The sequence below is a fragment of the Natrix helvetica genome (assembly GCF_964273705.1).
Source record: "Natrix helvetica genome assembly, chromosome: Z".
NCBI classification, from domain to species: Eukaryota; Metazoa; Chordata; class Lepidosauria; order Squamata; family Natricidae; genus Natrix; species Natrix helvetica.
In genome coordinates this window covers 52,266,376-52,283,436 of record NC_138554.1, presented here as the reverse complement: position 1 = coordinate 52,283,436, position 17,061 = coordinate 52,266,376, and the positions used below count along the sequence as shown (strand labels likewise).

Here is a 17,061-nt window from a genome sequence, read left to right as displayed (position 1 = left end):
TTTTGGCTAGGTTCATATCACAGAGTGGCTTCTTTAGTTTTGGCTTAGCAGAAAGTATGAACCTCGCAAACAACAGTTTAGACAAAGAAACCAGTTTGATATTAAATATGAGTCCAGTGAAAAATGCTTCTTTTGTTGCCACTTTTGATTCATCTGGGTAAGTACAAAACAGACCTAAAAGCAAGTGTTACCCCTCCCCACGTACACAGAGGCCCAGTTTTTCCTACCATGTAGTAAACCTGGTTTAATGCTCTGAAAAACAGATGTACTTCCTTTTAACCCAAATGCAATGCAGTGAGATTTGACTGAGAGGCTGCAATCTGCCTAGCAAATCTCCTGAATTTACACTTTTGGCCTTATTCAAACAGCTAATGAAACCATGTACTCAGGGATAAAATCATGCCTATTGCTTCTATCCAAAATAAATTTCTGTGAACATCGGAAGGAAAAAATGGTATTCGTAGAAAATTAGACACTTGTGAAGAGCAAAATAGTGTACATGGTGAATGCAACCATAATCTCATAAATTGGTCTTTTGAGTATATTATATTTCTCAGAACCTAAGCTACTTGTATTAGGGCATCAACGCTGAACTTCTGAATGATGTTTGTAATCCTGGGACAGACCTAGTAAGGTATTTTCTTTTCCTCTAACAGTTTCCTGTGGGAAAGTAAAGATAGAAATAGCCTTGTTTATCCAGACTTCTCAAGGACAAACCACACTAGACTTTTAATTATGCTGAATTGCCACAGGTGTCCTATCAGGGATGCCCTGACATTTATCATGTTAGGTCAGAGCTAAAAGAAGCATAATTATAATACTATCCACAAACACCAAAATGCTTGTGGAATATCTTTCGGTGTCTATAACCTCTCTGCCCAAACCTATTTTTTTAGACCCTTTATTTAAAAAATAAATCAATAGGAAGATATTAAGTTGCAAACCAAAGCTATAGACTTTTCTTTTGTTTGGAAACACATCTTTACCTATTAAGAAAACAGCACCCCATAAAGATAAATTTAGGGGGGAGGGGGCTAAGGCAACTGCAAGAAATAAATTCACCACTTTTCTTTACAATAGAGCTATTGGTCCTCCCCTTTGCAATATAGGCACAGAATACTTTAGAAGATTGCTTGCTTGTCATGATCACCAGCCACCAAAACTACAACTCTCAGAATTCTCAGACGTATGAGGAGCTTTGAAGATTAAACCACATTGGAAACTACTTTAAATTATGATTCATATATGTAGCTACTTTAAATAGAGCACTCTGGTCTCTTACCTGGTCACATATTAATTCCCATTTCTTTTCATTATCATACTGGCTCAGCAGCTTCATTTTGTCTGGTGGCAGATTCATAGAATTCTAAATGAAAAAAAGGGGGTGGGGGTGGGAGAAAGTATTGTTTATACAAAATAATTGCATAAAAAGAATTGTGATATGTTCAATCATGCAAAGTTTTTCATGCAGGTAGTCCTCGACGTACGACCACAATTGAGCCCAAAATTTATGTTGCTGAGGGAAACATTTGTTAAGTGAGTCTTGCTCCACCTTACAACCTTTTTTTGCCACAGTTGTTAAGTGGATCACTACAGTTGTTAAGTTAGAGTTAACCTGGTTTCCCCATTAACTTTATTTGCTGGAAGGTTGCAAAAGGTAATTACATGATCCTGGGAGGCTGCAGCTGACATAAATACAAGCCAGGTGCCAGGCATCTGGATTTTGATCATGTGACCAAGGGGAAATGGTTGTATGTGTAAAAATGGTCATAAGTCATTTTTTTTCAGGGCCACAGTAACTTTGAATGGTTGTAAGTTGAGAACTACCTGTAATACTGGAGGAAAAAGGCAAGGCAGCCTTTCTGTGTTGAAGGTACATAAGAGGCGGCTTATGTTGTGCAATCATAACCTTCATCTTGCATTTTTTGTCCCCGACCCCCTAGATGTCTCTGCTTTGAGTTGTAGAAGGGACTTATTTGATCCCTTTGTAGTGAGTTGCTCCCACAATCACGGTTTTTCTTCAGTGCTCCCACAAATTTTTCATCAAAGTTTTCTATGAAACTATACTTAATTCATTTTCTTTATATTTTACCAGACAATCTTAATGCAGATACATATATACACCATGTTAAGCAATGTTCTGCAGAGGTTCTTTGTTCTGCGTCAGCAGCATCTGATACTTGGGGGTGGGGGTTGGGGAAATTCCCCTCCTTATGGTTATTTCCTCTAAGGATTTTTTTTTTGTACTTCTGAAAGTGTTAGAATTGGTATTTTCCTCCTCTATATGGATGATGCCATTTTGTGCTTATTATAAGAGGCTCATACCTAAACATCAACTATAGAGAGAAAAAATCAGTTCTGTACAGACCCAGCGACATATAGCAAGGGGCTAGTGGTTGATTGATGGGGAGAAAGGAATAATGTAAATGCAGTGGGTGGGGAATCATTTCCAGAAATCATTTTAAGAGCAACTTAAAAAATCTGGATCCTCTAAATTGTGTGATTTGAGTGTACATTTTCCCATTTTATGTGAGCTTCCCAGAGTCTATAATCGGGACACCAGTTATATACTGTGAAATAAATATTATTTGGCAAAGGTCTAAGATGTTGCACATTAATTGTGTCTTTGATTTACAGCTACATTCAGCTGGAGGTGCATTTACAAGGTGGCTGGAAACATCCCCAGTATAATTACATAAACTCTCAACAAATAAAGTTCAGGAGCTTCTCCCACTTATTTCTACTGCACTGCAGTATGGAAATTCCATTAAACTTTCCTTGGGATGAGCTGCTAAATCAAGTCTACTAATAGTCACATGCTACTCAAAAGGCCTGGCTCATTGTACAAAAGCCTGGCTACCCAAATAATGCTCATATTCATGGACCGCTGTGTTCCTCTTTTAACATAAAGAACAACAACAAAAAAAAAGAAGTCTTTGGCTCCTTGTGATTATGCTTGAATGAAATCAGCATGTATTTAGAGGAGATTATCTCAGTGGCAGGAAGTTGCAAGCTGGCTCTGTGTTTGGTTCCTGCAACCATTCTTTCTCAACCCAATCTGTTCTCATTTCCCTTACAACTTGCTGATTGAACCATTCCACGTAGGATGGGAAAACGGGACCCATGGTCAAAAGTGACTGGTGATGATGTGCCAGTTTTCTTAACAACAGAAAAAAACGCTAATAAAAGTTAATATTTGTAGCTCAGGATCCTTTTTTTAAATTAAAGAATTTAATAATATTTACAAATACACATACAGGATCCTTGATGCACCCTGAGCTTGTGCTAATGAACTGATGATGTTACCTAGTTAGGTTAATAAAACACCTGTAGGAAGCAACCAGGCTCAGACTCCCCCCCCCCCCACTCTCCGAAACACTAAATTAAATAAAAACTTTCCTTGATCAATGAGTGACAACATCCATGTGAAAAGATTTTCTTGGCTTCCAATACAGATTTACCAAATCACCTACTTTGAGTTGTAATCATCTCAAATTATAATTAATTAAACTCCTACTTTAACCTTTTTATCTTAGTCCTTTTGTTTGATTTGAGATTGCCTGAATATTGTCTGCAAGTAAAATGAACTATCAAGAGAAAGAAATGCTGAAAGATATCAAAATTTCTTCAAGCAGCTAGCGAGATTCAAAAATAAGTCCCTTTATCTAGGCCTGCCAATTTTAATTTGCCTAATGAACATATGCTTCACTTAATGATGATCTGCTTAACAATCGCAAAAAAAAAAAAAGGTAATAAAATCAGGCATGACTCACTTAGTAATAGAATTTCTGGTCCCAACAATGGTTGTAAATTGAGGAGTACCTGTATATCATCTTACGAATGTGAAAAAATAATGTGAGATCAATAGTAGTATAGTAAGATAAAATTAGACTTATTTGGTCAGAAGTGGCACAGTTTCCTAGACAGTTTAAAATTTTGCTGTTCCTACCCCCAAAAAATAAACATCTGTATATTATCTCAGAGGTGCATATGCTGGGGGGAGGGGGGGGGAGAGAAATATTTTATCTTTCATTCATCTAGAGGATCAGCTGATGATAAACAATTAGAATTTTATGCAACTGGGACATGAGCCTATGTCATCAAAAATCTTCAAAAGTTAATTCCAAGAGATCTTCAGCTCCTCCTCCTCCATTCCCACTATAAATTCTGTCCAGCGATCAACAGTTTTTCTCCTTTTCCCATTCTCTCCCCAAGCGTTAATGCTCCCAACACATTTCTTGGAAATGATAATCCAAGTTGAGGAAAGGCATTACCACTAATGGCCAATTTGGATGATTTATTCATTCAAAAGGGGCTGGGATGGTTGGGATGGAAGGCTGATGAGGTTTCCAAGAGCAGCATTCCATTTCCCACGGCAAAAGTCATCCCGTTGAAGGACCGAAGTTCATTTTGACCTGAAAACCAACTTTAAACCAGCAGAAATGAATATATTTTAAAAATATATTAAAAATCAATCAATATTCACTTGAGCATCTTGCCCAGATCTCCTCTTTACAGCAGCATTTTTCAATCTCAGCAGCTTTAAGACATGCGAATTTAATTTAGGAAAATTACAGGTGTTCCTCAATTTATGACCACAACAGAGTCCAAAATTTCCATTGCTAAGCAAGAACATTATTGTATGACTTGTGCTCCACTTTACAACCATTTTGCCACAGTTGTCAAATGAATCACTGCAGGTATTATTGAATTATTTGGTTGTTAAGTGAATCTGGCTTCCTCGATTGGCTTTGCTTATCAGAAACCAGCTGGGGAGGTTACAATTGGTGATCACGTGATCCTGGGACAACGCAAATTTTTTTGATCACATGACCATGGAGATGAGATGATTATGAATGTGAAAAACAGTCATAAGTCTTTTTTTTTCAGTGTCATTGCAATTTCGAACGACCTTTAAACGAATGGTTGTAAGTTAAGGACCACCTCTACTGCTTTACAAAATGCTTTGTGTTGGACTCATTATGAATCTAGATCCAATCCAATGAGTGAAGAGATGAGCTCACATATCGCGCTAGGCCACACTATGGTTGGTTTCGTTTTGGCTTAGTGCAGTTTAAGTTTCAAGCGCCGTAGTTTAAAAACCATGGTTTATGTTTAGAGTGGGAATGCAGATCCTAGTCCTAATATCGTGCCTTGACCAGAGCAATTCAAAAATTAAAATATAGTAACAACTCAGAGGTGTTATTCAGCGGGCTCTGATAGTCCTGGAGAAATTTTGAGTAGTTTGGAGAACCGGTAAATACCACCTCTGACTGGCCCCACGCCCATCTATTCTCTGCCTCCCGAGTCCCAGTTGATTGGGAGGAAATGGAGATTTTGCAGTATCTTTCTCCTGGAGTGGGAAGGGAATGGAGCAGTGGGGGGTTCCAGATCCCGGTGCAACTGGTACGGTGCAACAGGGCCGGGCATCCACCACATGAATGTACACAGCACGCACGCACACACATACTTATTGCTCACAATGCTCCCCGACGCCTCCACGATGCTCCAGCTGCTCAGCGGAGCATCACACAGGTTCCGTATGCTCTTGTGTGCATGCGCAGAAGCCCCCAAAACCTCAAATACCAGTAAGGAGGGTGGGCAGGCCCTCCTGACCACTGTACCGGAATGGTACCTGGTGCTCTGGGCAAGTACTGGTTGTAACCCACCACTGGGATGGAGATTTTGCAGTAAACTTTCACTGCCACGCCCACCAAGCCATGCTCACTAAGCCACAGCCACAGAACCGGTAGTAAAAAAAATTGAATCCCACCACTGGAAAAATTGATACATTTTAGCAGTGCAAATTCAGAGAGGGGTTAAAAAGTGTAATGAAACATTCCAAATAAATGCATTCAGAAAGAAATAAAGGTCTTAAATTAATACGCCTTAAATTATTGGGGAATGCTGCATAATGGCCTCATAGATGAATCTAACACTCCTCTTCTTAATTTTCAAAATCTCTTGGATATCAGGAATATGTGATTTTGAGACTCTACGGGAGTTTACATCTTAGTTGCTATTAATAGCAGCCACACTGAAAGAAGCTGATGGCATTCAAATTACCAGGCAATCACAAAAATTGTCATAATATAGAAATCAATAGGTTTCCTCTATCTGAAATGAAAAGGAAGAATTCCAGCTCTTTTCAGAGGAAACTCATAGCAAGAAAACATATAAGACATCATCATTGTGTTGATATTCGTAGATCTCATATAGCATTTTCTTATCTTCCAGAGGATTCGCAGTTCAGCTCTATGGTGAATGCCTGCTTCCATGGCATCATTGCATGATCAGATGACAAGGTGATACAAGGTTCTCTGATGTGGGAGGCCTGGAGGTTCAAATCTGGTTTGGGCTGCAATCCTAATCTAGTGACAGAACATTAGAATTGATGGGGGGGGCAAGCCATCTTTGGGAAGGTCTTTTCTATGAGACCAGCTCTCAGACCCGCATCCCTTTCACGTTTAAAGAGTACAGAGTCCTAATCAGACCCTCTTTAAATGACTTTACAGAATGGCCAGAACAATTCTGACTAAGATTATCTCTAATTCATCTTAATACTGTGCTATGCACAAATCTGTGGGTCGTAATCAGAACTATGAATTGGATCCGAGTCTACTAGCATCCAGTGCAGTAACTTCAGAATAAGTGCTGTATTATGGGCCAGTTATAGCTTCCAAGTCATTTTCAAAAGTAGTTTAGTGTGCTGCAGTGGAGAAGACATATGATAAGGATGTGGATCATGGTCATTTATATGTGGTGTTGGTTACTGGAAACCCTGTGGATAACTCAGCATCAGAAACATAGCAACTTCTGCTTGGGAGCTAGTTTGTAGATCTGTTTATTATTTTGCTGCACTGCATCATTTAAGACATGTCCATCAAACGAAAACCTCATTCAAAATTTACACAAGTGGTATGAAATAAGAGGTCCTACCACAAATTGCTTTTCTAAATGGGTCAATTGATAAACCAAAAGCAGGGCAGCCTAATTCACCTGTGAATGTGTCCAAAAGCAATCAGACTTAAAAGTTGTCAATTTTGATGTGAGCTGATGAAATATTATAAAAATATTACAATTGCCAAGAGTAAACTCCTGCCAACATTTCTGTTTTCAGAAGTGAAGAAAGAATTTCTCCAGATGATCAAAAGGCTTTATAGAATTGAGTGACAATAGTATTAGTTGGTATTTGACTTCGCTTAGAACAGGGGTGTCCAAACTTGGCAACTTTAAGACTTGTGGACTTCAACTCCCAGAATTCCCCAGTCAGCTCTGCTGGGTCATGTAACTCCCAACTTCTGGGAGTTGAAGTCCACAAGTCTTAAAGTTGCCAAGTTTGGACACCCCTGGCTTAGAACAATTCTGATCCTTATTTTTCTGATATTTTCTGCTGTGTGCCCTAGGCAACAAAACCCATACCTTTTAGCCTTATTATACCATTTCATTGCCTCATTTGGGTGATGATTACTAAAAAGAAATGTCAATAATTTTGCAATTTAGTTTTTAAAAGGGCTAATGGTTGATAGAGTGTTCAGTTAAGGAATGATTAGGATTTTGTGAGATGGTAACACTTTCTTCTAGAGGAAGCTATTAAGCAAATAATGGTTTCTTAAAATAATGAATGGCACGGATATTTACCATTGACTTTTGTTTAAACAAATAGTCCATTTATGGGCCACATCCAATTCCAGGAGATCCTCATATACATATACATTCTCGGAACACTTCAGTTTTCTTAAAATTTGTTGGCCCATTCTCCCTTAGTGAGATATTTTGACTGAATTTCCACTCACAAGGTGCTAAATGTCACCTAGATATAAGCTGATGTATCATCTTTATGCTTCATCACTGTACCTGATCTGGAATCTGTAAAGCCAATTATTTTCACTGGAAGAAATATATCGGAGGTATTGTATCGCTGGAGAATACTAGAGAGGCAAATACACTTGGACTAAGTGCTGCCTCTAGGCTATACCAGTTGGGTCTCTGGAGCTATAGTGCAAGACATCTAGAGAGCACTATGATACAGAGTAAAGGTAAAGGTTCCCCTCGCACATATATGCTAGTCATTCCCGACTCTAGGGGGCAGTGCTCATCTCCGTTTCAAAGCCAAAGAGCCAGCGCTGTCCAAAGACGTCTCCGTGGTCATGTGGCTGACATGACTAAAGGCTGAAGGCACACGGAATGCTGTTACCTTCCCACCAAAGGTGGTCCCTATTTTTCTACTTGCATTTTTATATGCTTTCGAACTGCTAGGTTGGCAGAAGCTGGGACAAGTAACGGGAGCTCACTCCGTTACATGGCGCTAGGGATTCAAACTGCCGAACTGCTGACCTTTCTGATCGACAAGCTCAGCATCTTAGCCACTAAGCCATGGTATACGATATAGAGTAGTGTTTTTCAATCTTGACAACTTGAAGATGTGGGGAATTCAGCTCCTAGGATTCGCTAGCCAACAGGGCTAGCTGAAGTATTCTGAGAATTAAAGTCCCTACATCTTAAAGTTACCAAGATTGAGAAACACTGATACAGACATATGTAGGCCTCCAAAGTATTGCCATATTTACCAATATTAGTTTGTCTTCCATATCTATTAAAAAGTAGGATCTCCTGACTCCTAATCATGTTCACATAATTTATTGGCCAGTAATATGAAACTAGTTCACCATTGGTTTTTCTTGGGAATACTTCCAGTTTACAATATAGCCCTGGAATATCTGGTGACATTCCTTCCTCTCCCAAATACTAATCAAGTCCAATCTTGATTATTCTTGAATCAGCCAAAGTCAGCTACCCATTGATCACAGGCAAACGATTGCAAATCCTAAAAGTATCTTATTGTAAAATACATGTAATCCTCTATTTAGAGCAGTTTGTTTAGTGATCATTCAAAGTTACAACAGCACTGGAAAAAAATGACTTTGACTGGCCACTTTTCATATTTACGACCATTGCAGCACCTCCGTAATCCCATAATCAAAATTCCAATGCTGCACACCTGGTTCATATTTATGATGGTTGCAGCATCCCGGAGGTCATGCGATCACCTTCTGTGATTTTTGACAAGCAAATTCAATTGGGGAAGCCAGATTTACTTTACAACCATGTTACTAACGATTCACTTAACAACTGTGGCAAGAAAGGCTATAAAATGGGGTAAAACTCACTTAACAAATGTCTCACTTAGCAGCATAAATTTTGAGCTCATTTGTGGTCATAAGTCGAGGACTATCTGTATGGTGCTAGGCCACCTATGGTGAACCCACTATAAAGGGAGGAATCTTTGACACAAGGATGTCCCCCTGGAAAATGAAGAGCAGGCAGAAAAGGTTCCTTGAAAAGAATGTGGAAAGTTATCACCCAGCCCTCTCCCAGAAAAAATGAAATATCCTAGGAAATATTGAAAAGGCAGAATATTTCCCTGGATGTGAAAAGGAAGAAACATGTTTAAAGAGAGAATAGCTCCTTGTAGCTTCCTGCCTCCACCCACTTTGTCAATGAGCCATTAAAGCCCGAGCTAGTCCACTTTACATAATAAAGAGTTCTCCCCTTCAGCTCCAGGGGGATGGGATTAAGGCATGATAATACTGGCCCTTTACCCAACTCACCACATGGCATCTGAGAACTCAACCAAACCTGGATTCAAAACACAGCCTAGAGAATTGCTCCTGACAACCAATCAGAAGACAAGCTCAATATCAAAGGCCAGAGAGGGCATAAAACCAGGGACTCAGCATCTCAGTCCTCCCTTCTCTTCTTCTCCACCAACAATGTACCATGTGATCACCTTTTCTGTTCAGGGCTCAGGCCATGTGGTCCTGTCCACCATTAAAACCATCTTTCCAAGCAGCCTCCATGTCTCCAGTGTCTTTTTCTCCACTTGGAGCCGAACTCAGTAGGACATTTCTTTCAACAGTATGATACCCATTTCCTGAGCCTCCAACAAATCTATCACAGCATATTGTTTAGGAAATTACTTACCATATTTTTTGGAGTATATGACGCATCTTTTTCGCCCAAAAAGGAGGGTGAAAATCTGTGTGTGTCTTATACACTGAATACAGCATTTTTGGCCTCCTGACACACAAACACACCCTGCACACCCCATTTTTCGCAAAAATGGATGTGCAGAGGTTTTGAAAAATGGGCCATTTTTGCCTCCCCCCAACCCTCCAGGAGCACTCTACAAGCTTCCCAAAGCCTATGCATGCCCTGGTTTTTGTTTTGCAAAAAAATGGGTATGTTTTCATGAAAAACGTGCTGTTCCCGCCCCCCAGCCCTCAGGAGCACTTTGCAGGCTTCTCAAACTGTCTGCATGCCCCATTTTTCACAACAAAACAAGGCATGCAGAGGGTTTGCATGCCTGCAGAGTGCAAATGTTTTAAAAAATATTTACCTCTTCAAAATCTTGGTGCGTCTTATAGTCCAAAAAATAAGGTATTACGATAGGTACCTAGCTATTTTTCAAAATTCTCTATTAAAGCATCATGGAACAGAGCACTCCTTTTAAAAGGATGAACATAATCTCCTTAATTTCAAATTAGCCACATCAAACCACTGCAGTTAACTACTCTTTCTCCTCCTCTGCCATTGATTTCTTTGAGGATCTGTTCACTTTGACTTTCAATGCTTGAAAATAAATCCTGTCCCCACAATCACTGGTGCATGATTTGCTTTCATTATTCTTGTCAGCACTTCTCAGGATCAGAACATTAAGAAATAAAGACAATATCATCCTTCTATGGCGATGCCATTGACGGCTTCTCTACACCGTAGTCCAAGGGCAGAGACTGAATCAAATGTTTCCAAAAATAAGAGAAGGGATGTGGCGTGATGACATGAGATTAGAACAAACCGCTATTTTATTTTTAGAGATTCTTAAAACAAACGCCTGGGTCCCCGAGTGTGCTAAGGGGCCCTTTCCTGGCTATAACATCCATAGTAACACTTTTACCTGGGGTGCCCATATATATTTAGTTTGTATTATTTTAATTATTGAATGGGTTTTATGATGTAAGACACGTAAAGTCACTTGTTGAGAGGCACAGCTACGCAGACTGAGCACAACTCCAGGTTATCAGAGCTACTCTCCAGAACCATGGTAATATAGGTAGTTCTTAATTTACAAACAGAATTGAGCCCAAAAGTGCCATGGCTAAGTGAGACAATTGTTAACTGACTTTTGACCCTTTTTATGAACTTTCCCGTCCTAGTCGTTAAATGAATGACTGCAATAATTAAAATTAGTAACACAGTTGTTAAGTGAATATGGCTTCCCCTTTGACTTTGCTTGTCAGAAAAAGAGATCACATGACTCTGGGACATTGTGGCCATGTCATAAATATGAGTCAGTTGCTAAGTGCTGAATTTTGATCCTGTGACTGTGGGGATGCTATAATGGGCATGAGTGTGAGACACGGTTATGTCACTTTTTCCTACGCTGTAGTGTAGTAACTTCAAATGGTCACTGAACAAAATTGTTGCAAGTCAAGGACCACCTATGTATTTCTTGTGATGGGTGTTAAAATGTGTGCTGCAAGATGATCTAATAGATTTTGAAAGATCAATTTTCTGTCAATGAGAACTGCAATAAATTGAAATAACCTAGGGAACAGAGAAACATTTTTGTATTGTTTTGAGCCCCACAATTTGATTTTGAAGCACCCTGCCCATTACTGCTTCAAATATTTGTGGGCCTATTTCTATCTCTCCATTAAGAATCTCTTTAGTATCCCACGGCCTTCTCCCTGTAAAGGTACTTATTTGAAGCCATTTGCCAACTTGAAATCATCAGTTAAGTGTTTTTACAATGAGCTTAATGGATCCAACCTCTTCCTACTTGTCCTTCAGGTTTTTTTTTTTTAATATCAGACTTGTTTACCTACTTTTTTAAACTACTGTATATTTATGAATAATGGTGAGGGGGAGAAATGCGGGATTCCTACTGCCATTGAGTGGTTTGAAGAAGTCTGGCTTGCGCTTTCTTTAGGTTAAAATTTCCTTTAGAGAATAATTCATTGTAGCCTCTCATTTATTTACATCAACATTCCCCATTCTGGAATTCTAATCTATTATTAAATACTAGCTAGGAAATTGAGGAGTTGCAACTTCAACATTATTGAAGGAGCCAGTCTTGGGCTGAAAGTTTGCGTCTTTTAAGACCCAATACTTAAGGGAAATGAATCAAAAAATGAATCTGGGCAAAAGAGATGGCCACAAGTTCCCCAAAATCTATGAAAAATTTCAGCCATATCATATGTTTTAGATAGGGGAAATGTATAAACATATTAGTTAATGTTTTGGTTTGTGTGTGTATGTGTTTGTCTCTGCCTCTTGAAGTCAGTGTTGGCTCTTGATGACTGCCAGGACAAATCCATGCAGTTTTCTTGGCAAGATTTTGTAAGTAGTTTGCCATTGCCTCCTTCCTAGTGCTGATACAGAATGACTGGCCCAAAGTCACCCATCTGGCCTTGTTCCTATTGTTGTCCCTGTGGGCTTTCTCCTACTAGCTGTGACCGACTTTAAGGGGCAGTACTCATTTCTGTTTCTTCAGCCGAAGAGCCAGTGTTGTCAAGATGTTTCCATGGTCATGTGGCATGATATGATGCCTCAACAGAGAGCATATGGTGAAACATGGAAAGATGTTGACTTCCCTGTTTCTACCTTGGTGCCTTAACACTGCACCACACTGGTGCAATATGTATCAAGTAATTTTTCTGATGTCACTTATTTCTTTATCCTGACCATGCTCAACTTTTAAACTATGGACTCTGATAAAGCTATAAAAAGCTTCTGGTGACCTCTAGCCTTCAAAAGATTGAACTATTATACAGTAACATATTAATTAATGTTTACATAGCCAAAACTAAGTCATGGCCTCTACGATTTGCATAGATCTATCAACAGCCAGTAAAAAATCTACTCAATTCTACTTGTTTTATAGATTTGGCTTGCCCAAAGTCATGCAGAATCTTAAATGAAATTCTGAATGACAGTTTCTGGGCTAACATCCCAATTTCCAGCCATCTAGGATTATCGATGGACTCAGCCATCTAGATTCTGCTGTGACAGCACCATTTGTAAATTAACTATTCAGAAGGGGAACAAAAAAAAACCCAGTATTCACTATTTTCTTAGTTTTCAGCTTCTTTCTTATAAAAGTAAAAGATCTGTCCCTTACAATCACTTTTCTACCTCAGGCCTGGGTACTTGCATACTAAAGAACTTTAGTGGAATCTCACCATAATGATACAAATTAGAAAGTCCTCAAGGGATCATTTCTCCAATAGACTCTGAGAATTAGATTTTCAAGAGAATCCCCTTATGACTGAATATAAAAAGGATCAGAAATTGTTTAGAAAGTTTAGCAATCTTTGCGATATGCGATGAATTTTACCTTACAGGCAGGAATGTTGCCTGAGACATGGAAAGGTACATATATAACATTAATACAGAGAAGAGCAACAAAGATGATTACGGGACTGGAGACTAAAACATATGAAGAACGTTTAATGAAAAGAAGGACTAGGGGAGACATGATAGCAGTGTTCCAATAGCTCAGGGGTTGCCACAAAGAAGAGGGAGTCAAACTATTCCCCAAGGCACCCGAGGGTAGAACAAGAAGCAATGGGTGGAAGCTAATCAAGGAGAGAAGCAACTTAGAACTGAGGAGAAACTTCCTGACAGTTAGAACAATTAATCAGTGGAACAGCTTGCCTCCAGAAGTTGTGAATGCCCCAACACTGGAAGTCTTTAAGAAGATGTTGGATAGCCACTTGTCTGAAACGGAATAGGGTTTCCTGCCTAGGCAGGGGGTTGGACTAGAAGACCTCCAAGGTCCCCTCCAAGAGCCGAGAGAGTTCACCGTGCCACAGACATCCGGGTGTGAGTCCCTTGTCGTGAGATGGGGCCCAGGGAGGCAGTTGGGCCTGCTGATAGTATACCTGGCTCCTCGCTATACGTCAGCGGCCCTGCCTGAACTCCTCGAGCTGATCTCATCGGTGGCGGTTGAGACCCCCAAACTTTTAGTGATGGGGGATTTTAATCTGCCGTCGTTGGGAGAAGCGTCTGAGGGGGTTCGGGAGTTCATGGCTTCCATGACAGCCATGGACCTGACCCAGTTAATTCAGGGCCCTACTCACGAGGGAGGCCACACGCTGGACCTTGTCTTTGTCTCTGGCCAGTGGATGAGTGATCTGGGAATAGGGGATCCTACCATTATTCCCCTGTCATGGTCGGATCACTCACTTCTCCGGCTGGACTTCCCTGGTGCTACCCCCCGCCGCGAGGAGGCGGAACTGGAAGGTATTAGATGGTTCCGCCCCAAGCGCCTGATGGAACCAGATAGGTTCCAGACGGAGCTTGGGCCACCTCCTGTGGACCTGACCCGCCCCCGAGTGGAGGACCTGGTAGACGCATGGAATAGTGCGACTACCGGGGCCCTAGACCGGGTGGCGCCTTTGCGGCCTCTCTCGCGGCGACGAACCACCCTGGCCCCTTGGTTTACCGAGGAGCTAAGGGTGATGAAACGCCACAAGAGACGCCTAGAGAGTCGTTGGAGATCCTCCCGTTCCGAATTCGACCGAGCACAGGCACGAGCCTATTTGAGGACGTACCTCGTGGCATTAAGAGCGGCCAAACGTCAACATTGCGCCGCTCTTATTGCGTCCGCAGATAACCGCCCTGCCGCCCTGTTTCGGGTGACTCGCTCCCTCTTGTTTGAGAGACCGCGGGAAGCCCCTTTACAGGGCAGAGCAGAGGAGTTTGGGAAATATCTACAGGACAAAGTCGCTCAAATCCGGATGGGATGGGCCCCTTTCAGTAGTTCAGTAGAGACGCCCGTGGCGAGTCTTGAGGGACCGCTTTGGGAGGAGTTTGACTCGGTTGCCATCGAGGATTTGGACAGGTTGCGTGGACGTCTGCGACCCACCACATGTTTATTGGACCCGTGTCCCTCCTGGCTTGTACTGGCATCCTGGGAGGTTACGCGCGACTGGCTCCTGGGCCTAGTGAACGCCTCGTTGGGTGAGGGGTCTCTACCGGCCGCCTTGAAAGAGGCGGTGGTGAGGCCCCTGCTCAAGAAGCCTTCCCTGGACCCAATGGACCTAGTCAATTATCGTCCAGTCTCCAACCTTCCTTTTTTAGCGAAGGTTGTAGAGAGTGTGGTGGTACAGCAGTTCCCACGTCACCTGGAGGAAAATGATTATCTAGACCCGCGCCAGTCCGGCTTCCGTCCCGGGCACAGCACCGAGACGGCCTTGGTCGCATTGGTTGATGATCTCTGGAGGGCCAGAGATAGGGGTTGTTCCTCTATCCTGGTCCTATTAGATCTCTCGGCGGCGTTCGATACCATCGACCATGGTATCCTGTTGCACCGGCTAGAGGGGTTGGGAGTCAGGGGCACCGTTTTACGGTGGTTTGGCTCCTACCTCTCTGACCGGACGCAACGTGTGTTGGCAGGGGAACAGAGATCGACCCGGAGGCCACTCACATGTGGAGTGCCACAGGGATCGGTGCTCTCGCCTCTCCTGTTCAACACATACATGAAACCGCTGGGCGAGATCATCCGTGGTTTTGGGGTGGGATATCATCTGTATGCTGATGATACTCAGCTATACATTTCCACCCCGAACCACCCCAATGAGGCCGTCGAAATGATGTCCCTGTGTTTGGAGGCCGTACGGGTCTGGATGGATGGCAACCGACTAAAACTCAACCCTTCCAAGACGGAGTGGCTGTGGCTTCCGGCCTCCCGGTTCAACCAGGTGCTTCCATCTCTGGCCATCGGGGGCGTGCAACTAGCCCCCATGGAACAGGTGCGCAATTTGGGCGTCCTCCTAGATGCCCGGCTGTCCATGGATGACCATGTAACAGCCGTGGCAAGGGGGGCGTTCCATCAGGTCCGCCTGATGCGCCAATTGCGCCCCTTATTGGACCGGGATGCCCTACGCACAGTCACCCATGCGCTAGTGACGTCTCGCCTGGACTACTGCAATGCTCTCTACATGGGGCTTCCCTTGAGATGCACTCGGAGACTGCAGTTGGTCCAGAACGCGGCCGCGCGGGTGATTATGGGGAGGACTAGATACTCCCCTGTAACACCTCTCCTGCGCGAGCTGCACTGGCTTCCTGTAGTCTACCGAGTGCGTTTCAAGGTTTTGATTATGATCTTTAAAGAGCTTCATGGCACAGGGCCTAGTTACATGCAGGATCGCATCCTGCCCCACACATCCCTGCGACCAATTCGCTCACACAGAGAGGGACTTCTCCGGGTGCCGTCCGCCAAACAGTGTCGGGGGGCGACACCCAGGAGCAGAGCCTTCTCTGTGATGGGCCCAGCCCTGTGGAATGACCTCCCCCGTGACATCAGGATTACTTCCGACCTCCGCTCCTTCCGTGTACAGCTGAAGACCCACCTCTTTCAATTATCTGGCCTGGCTCAACCGTAATTTTTCTCACTCCTCCTGACTGTCTTTTTAAATTTTAAAATTTTAATTGTACATTGGGTCTTTTACAATTGGGGTATTTTAATGGGGATTTTAACTGTCTAAATGTTGTAATTGGTTACCTCCTCCGTGCATGTGTGTCTCTGTATTTTTGTATGTTTATGTGTTTGTACACATGTTTCTATGTTCTATATGCCCATTGTACGCCGCCCCGAGTCCTGCCTGGAAAGGGAGCGGCTAATAAATTCAAATTTATTATTATTATTATTATTATTAACTCTGCTATTGTATTGTATTGCATTGTATTCACAAAGGCACATGCAATGGAACTTCATCTAAACTATGCAATACAAAAAGGAACACGGCAGGATTGTCCATTGTCTCCTCTTTTGTTTATTCCAACTTTAGAAATATTACACAGAGACATAAGACGAGAGGAGAAGATTTAAGGATATAATTTTGTTTAAAAAAAAACACCTTATCAATTAAGAGCCTTTGTAGATGCCTTGGTTCTTATCTTAGAGGATCCTTTAAATGAAATTGAAACTTTAATGGGTAAATTAAAAGAATTTGATGCATTTGCAGATTTTATGATCAATAAACAGAAGGCAAA

General features: G+C 41.9%; 1 protein-coding gene across 3 annotated transcripts in view; it reads right to left on the bottom strand.

Moving 5' to 3' along the window:
• Positions 1 to 17,061, bottom strand: part of FMNL1 (formin like 1) — a 104,013-nt gene that overhangs the window by 60,455 nt on the left and 26,497 nt on the right. For all 3 annotated transcript variants that reach the window (XM_081933328.1, XM_081933330.1, XM_081933329.1), the window contains exon 2: positions 1,283 to 1,366. In XM_081933328.1, the coding sequence (XP_081789454.1) occupies positions 1,283 to 1,366 (84 nt within the window). The remainder of the gene's footprint in view (positions 1 to 1,282; positions 1,367 to 17,061) is intronic.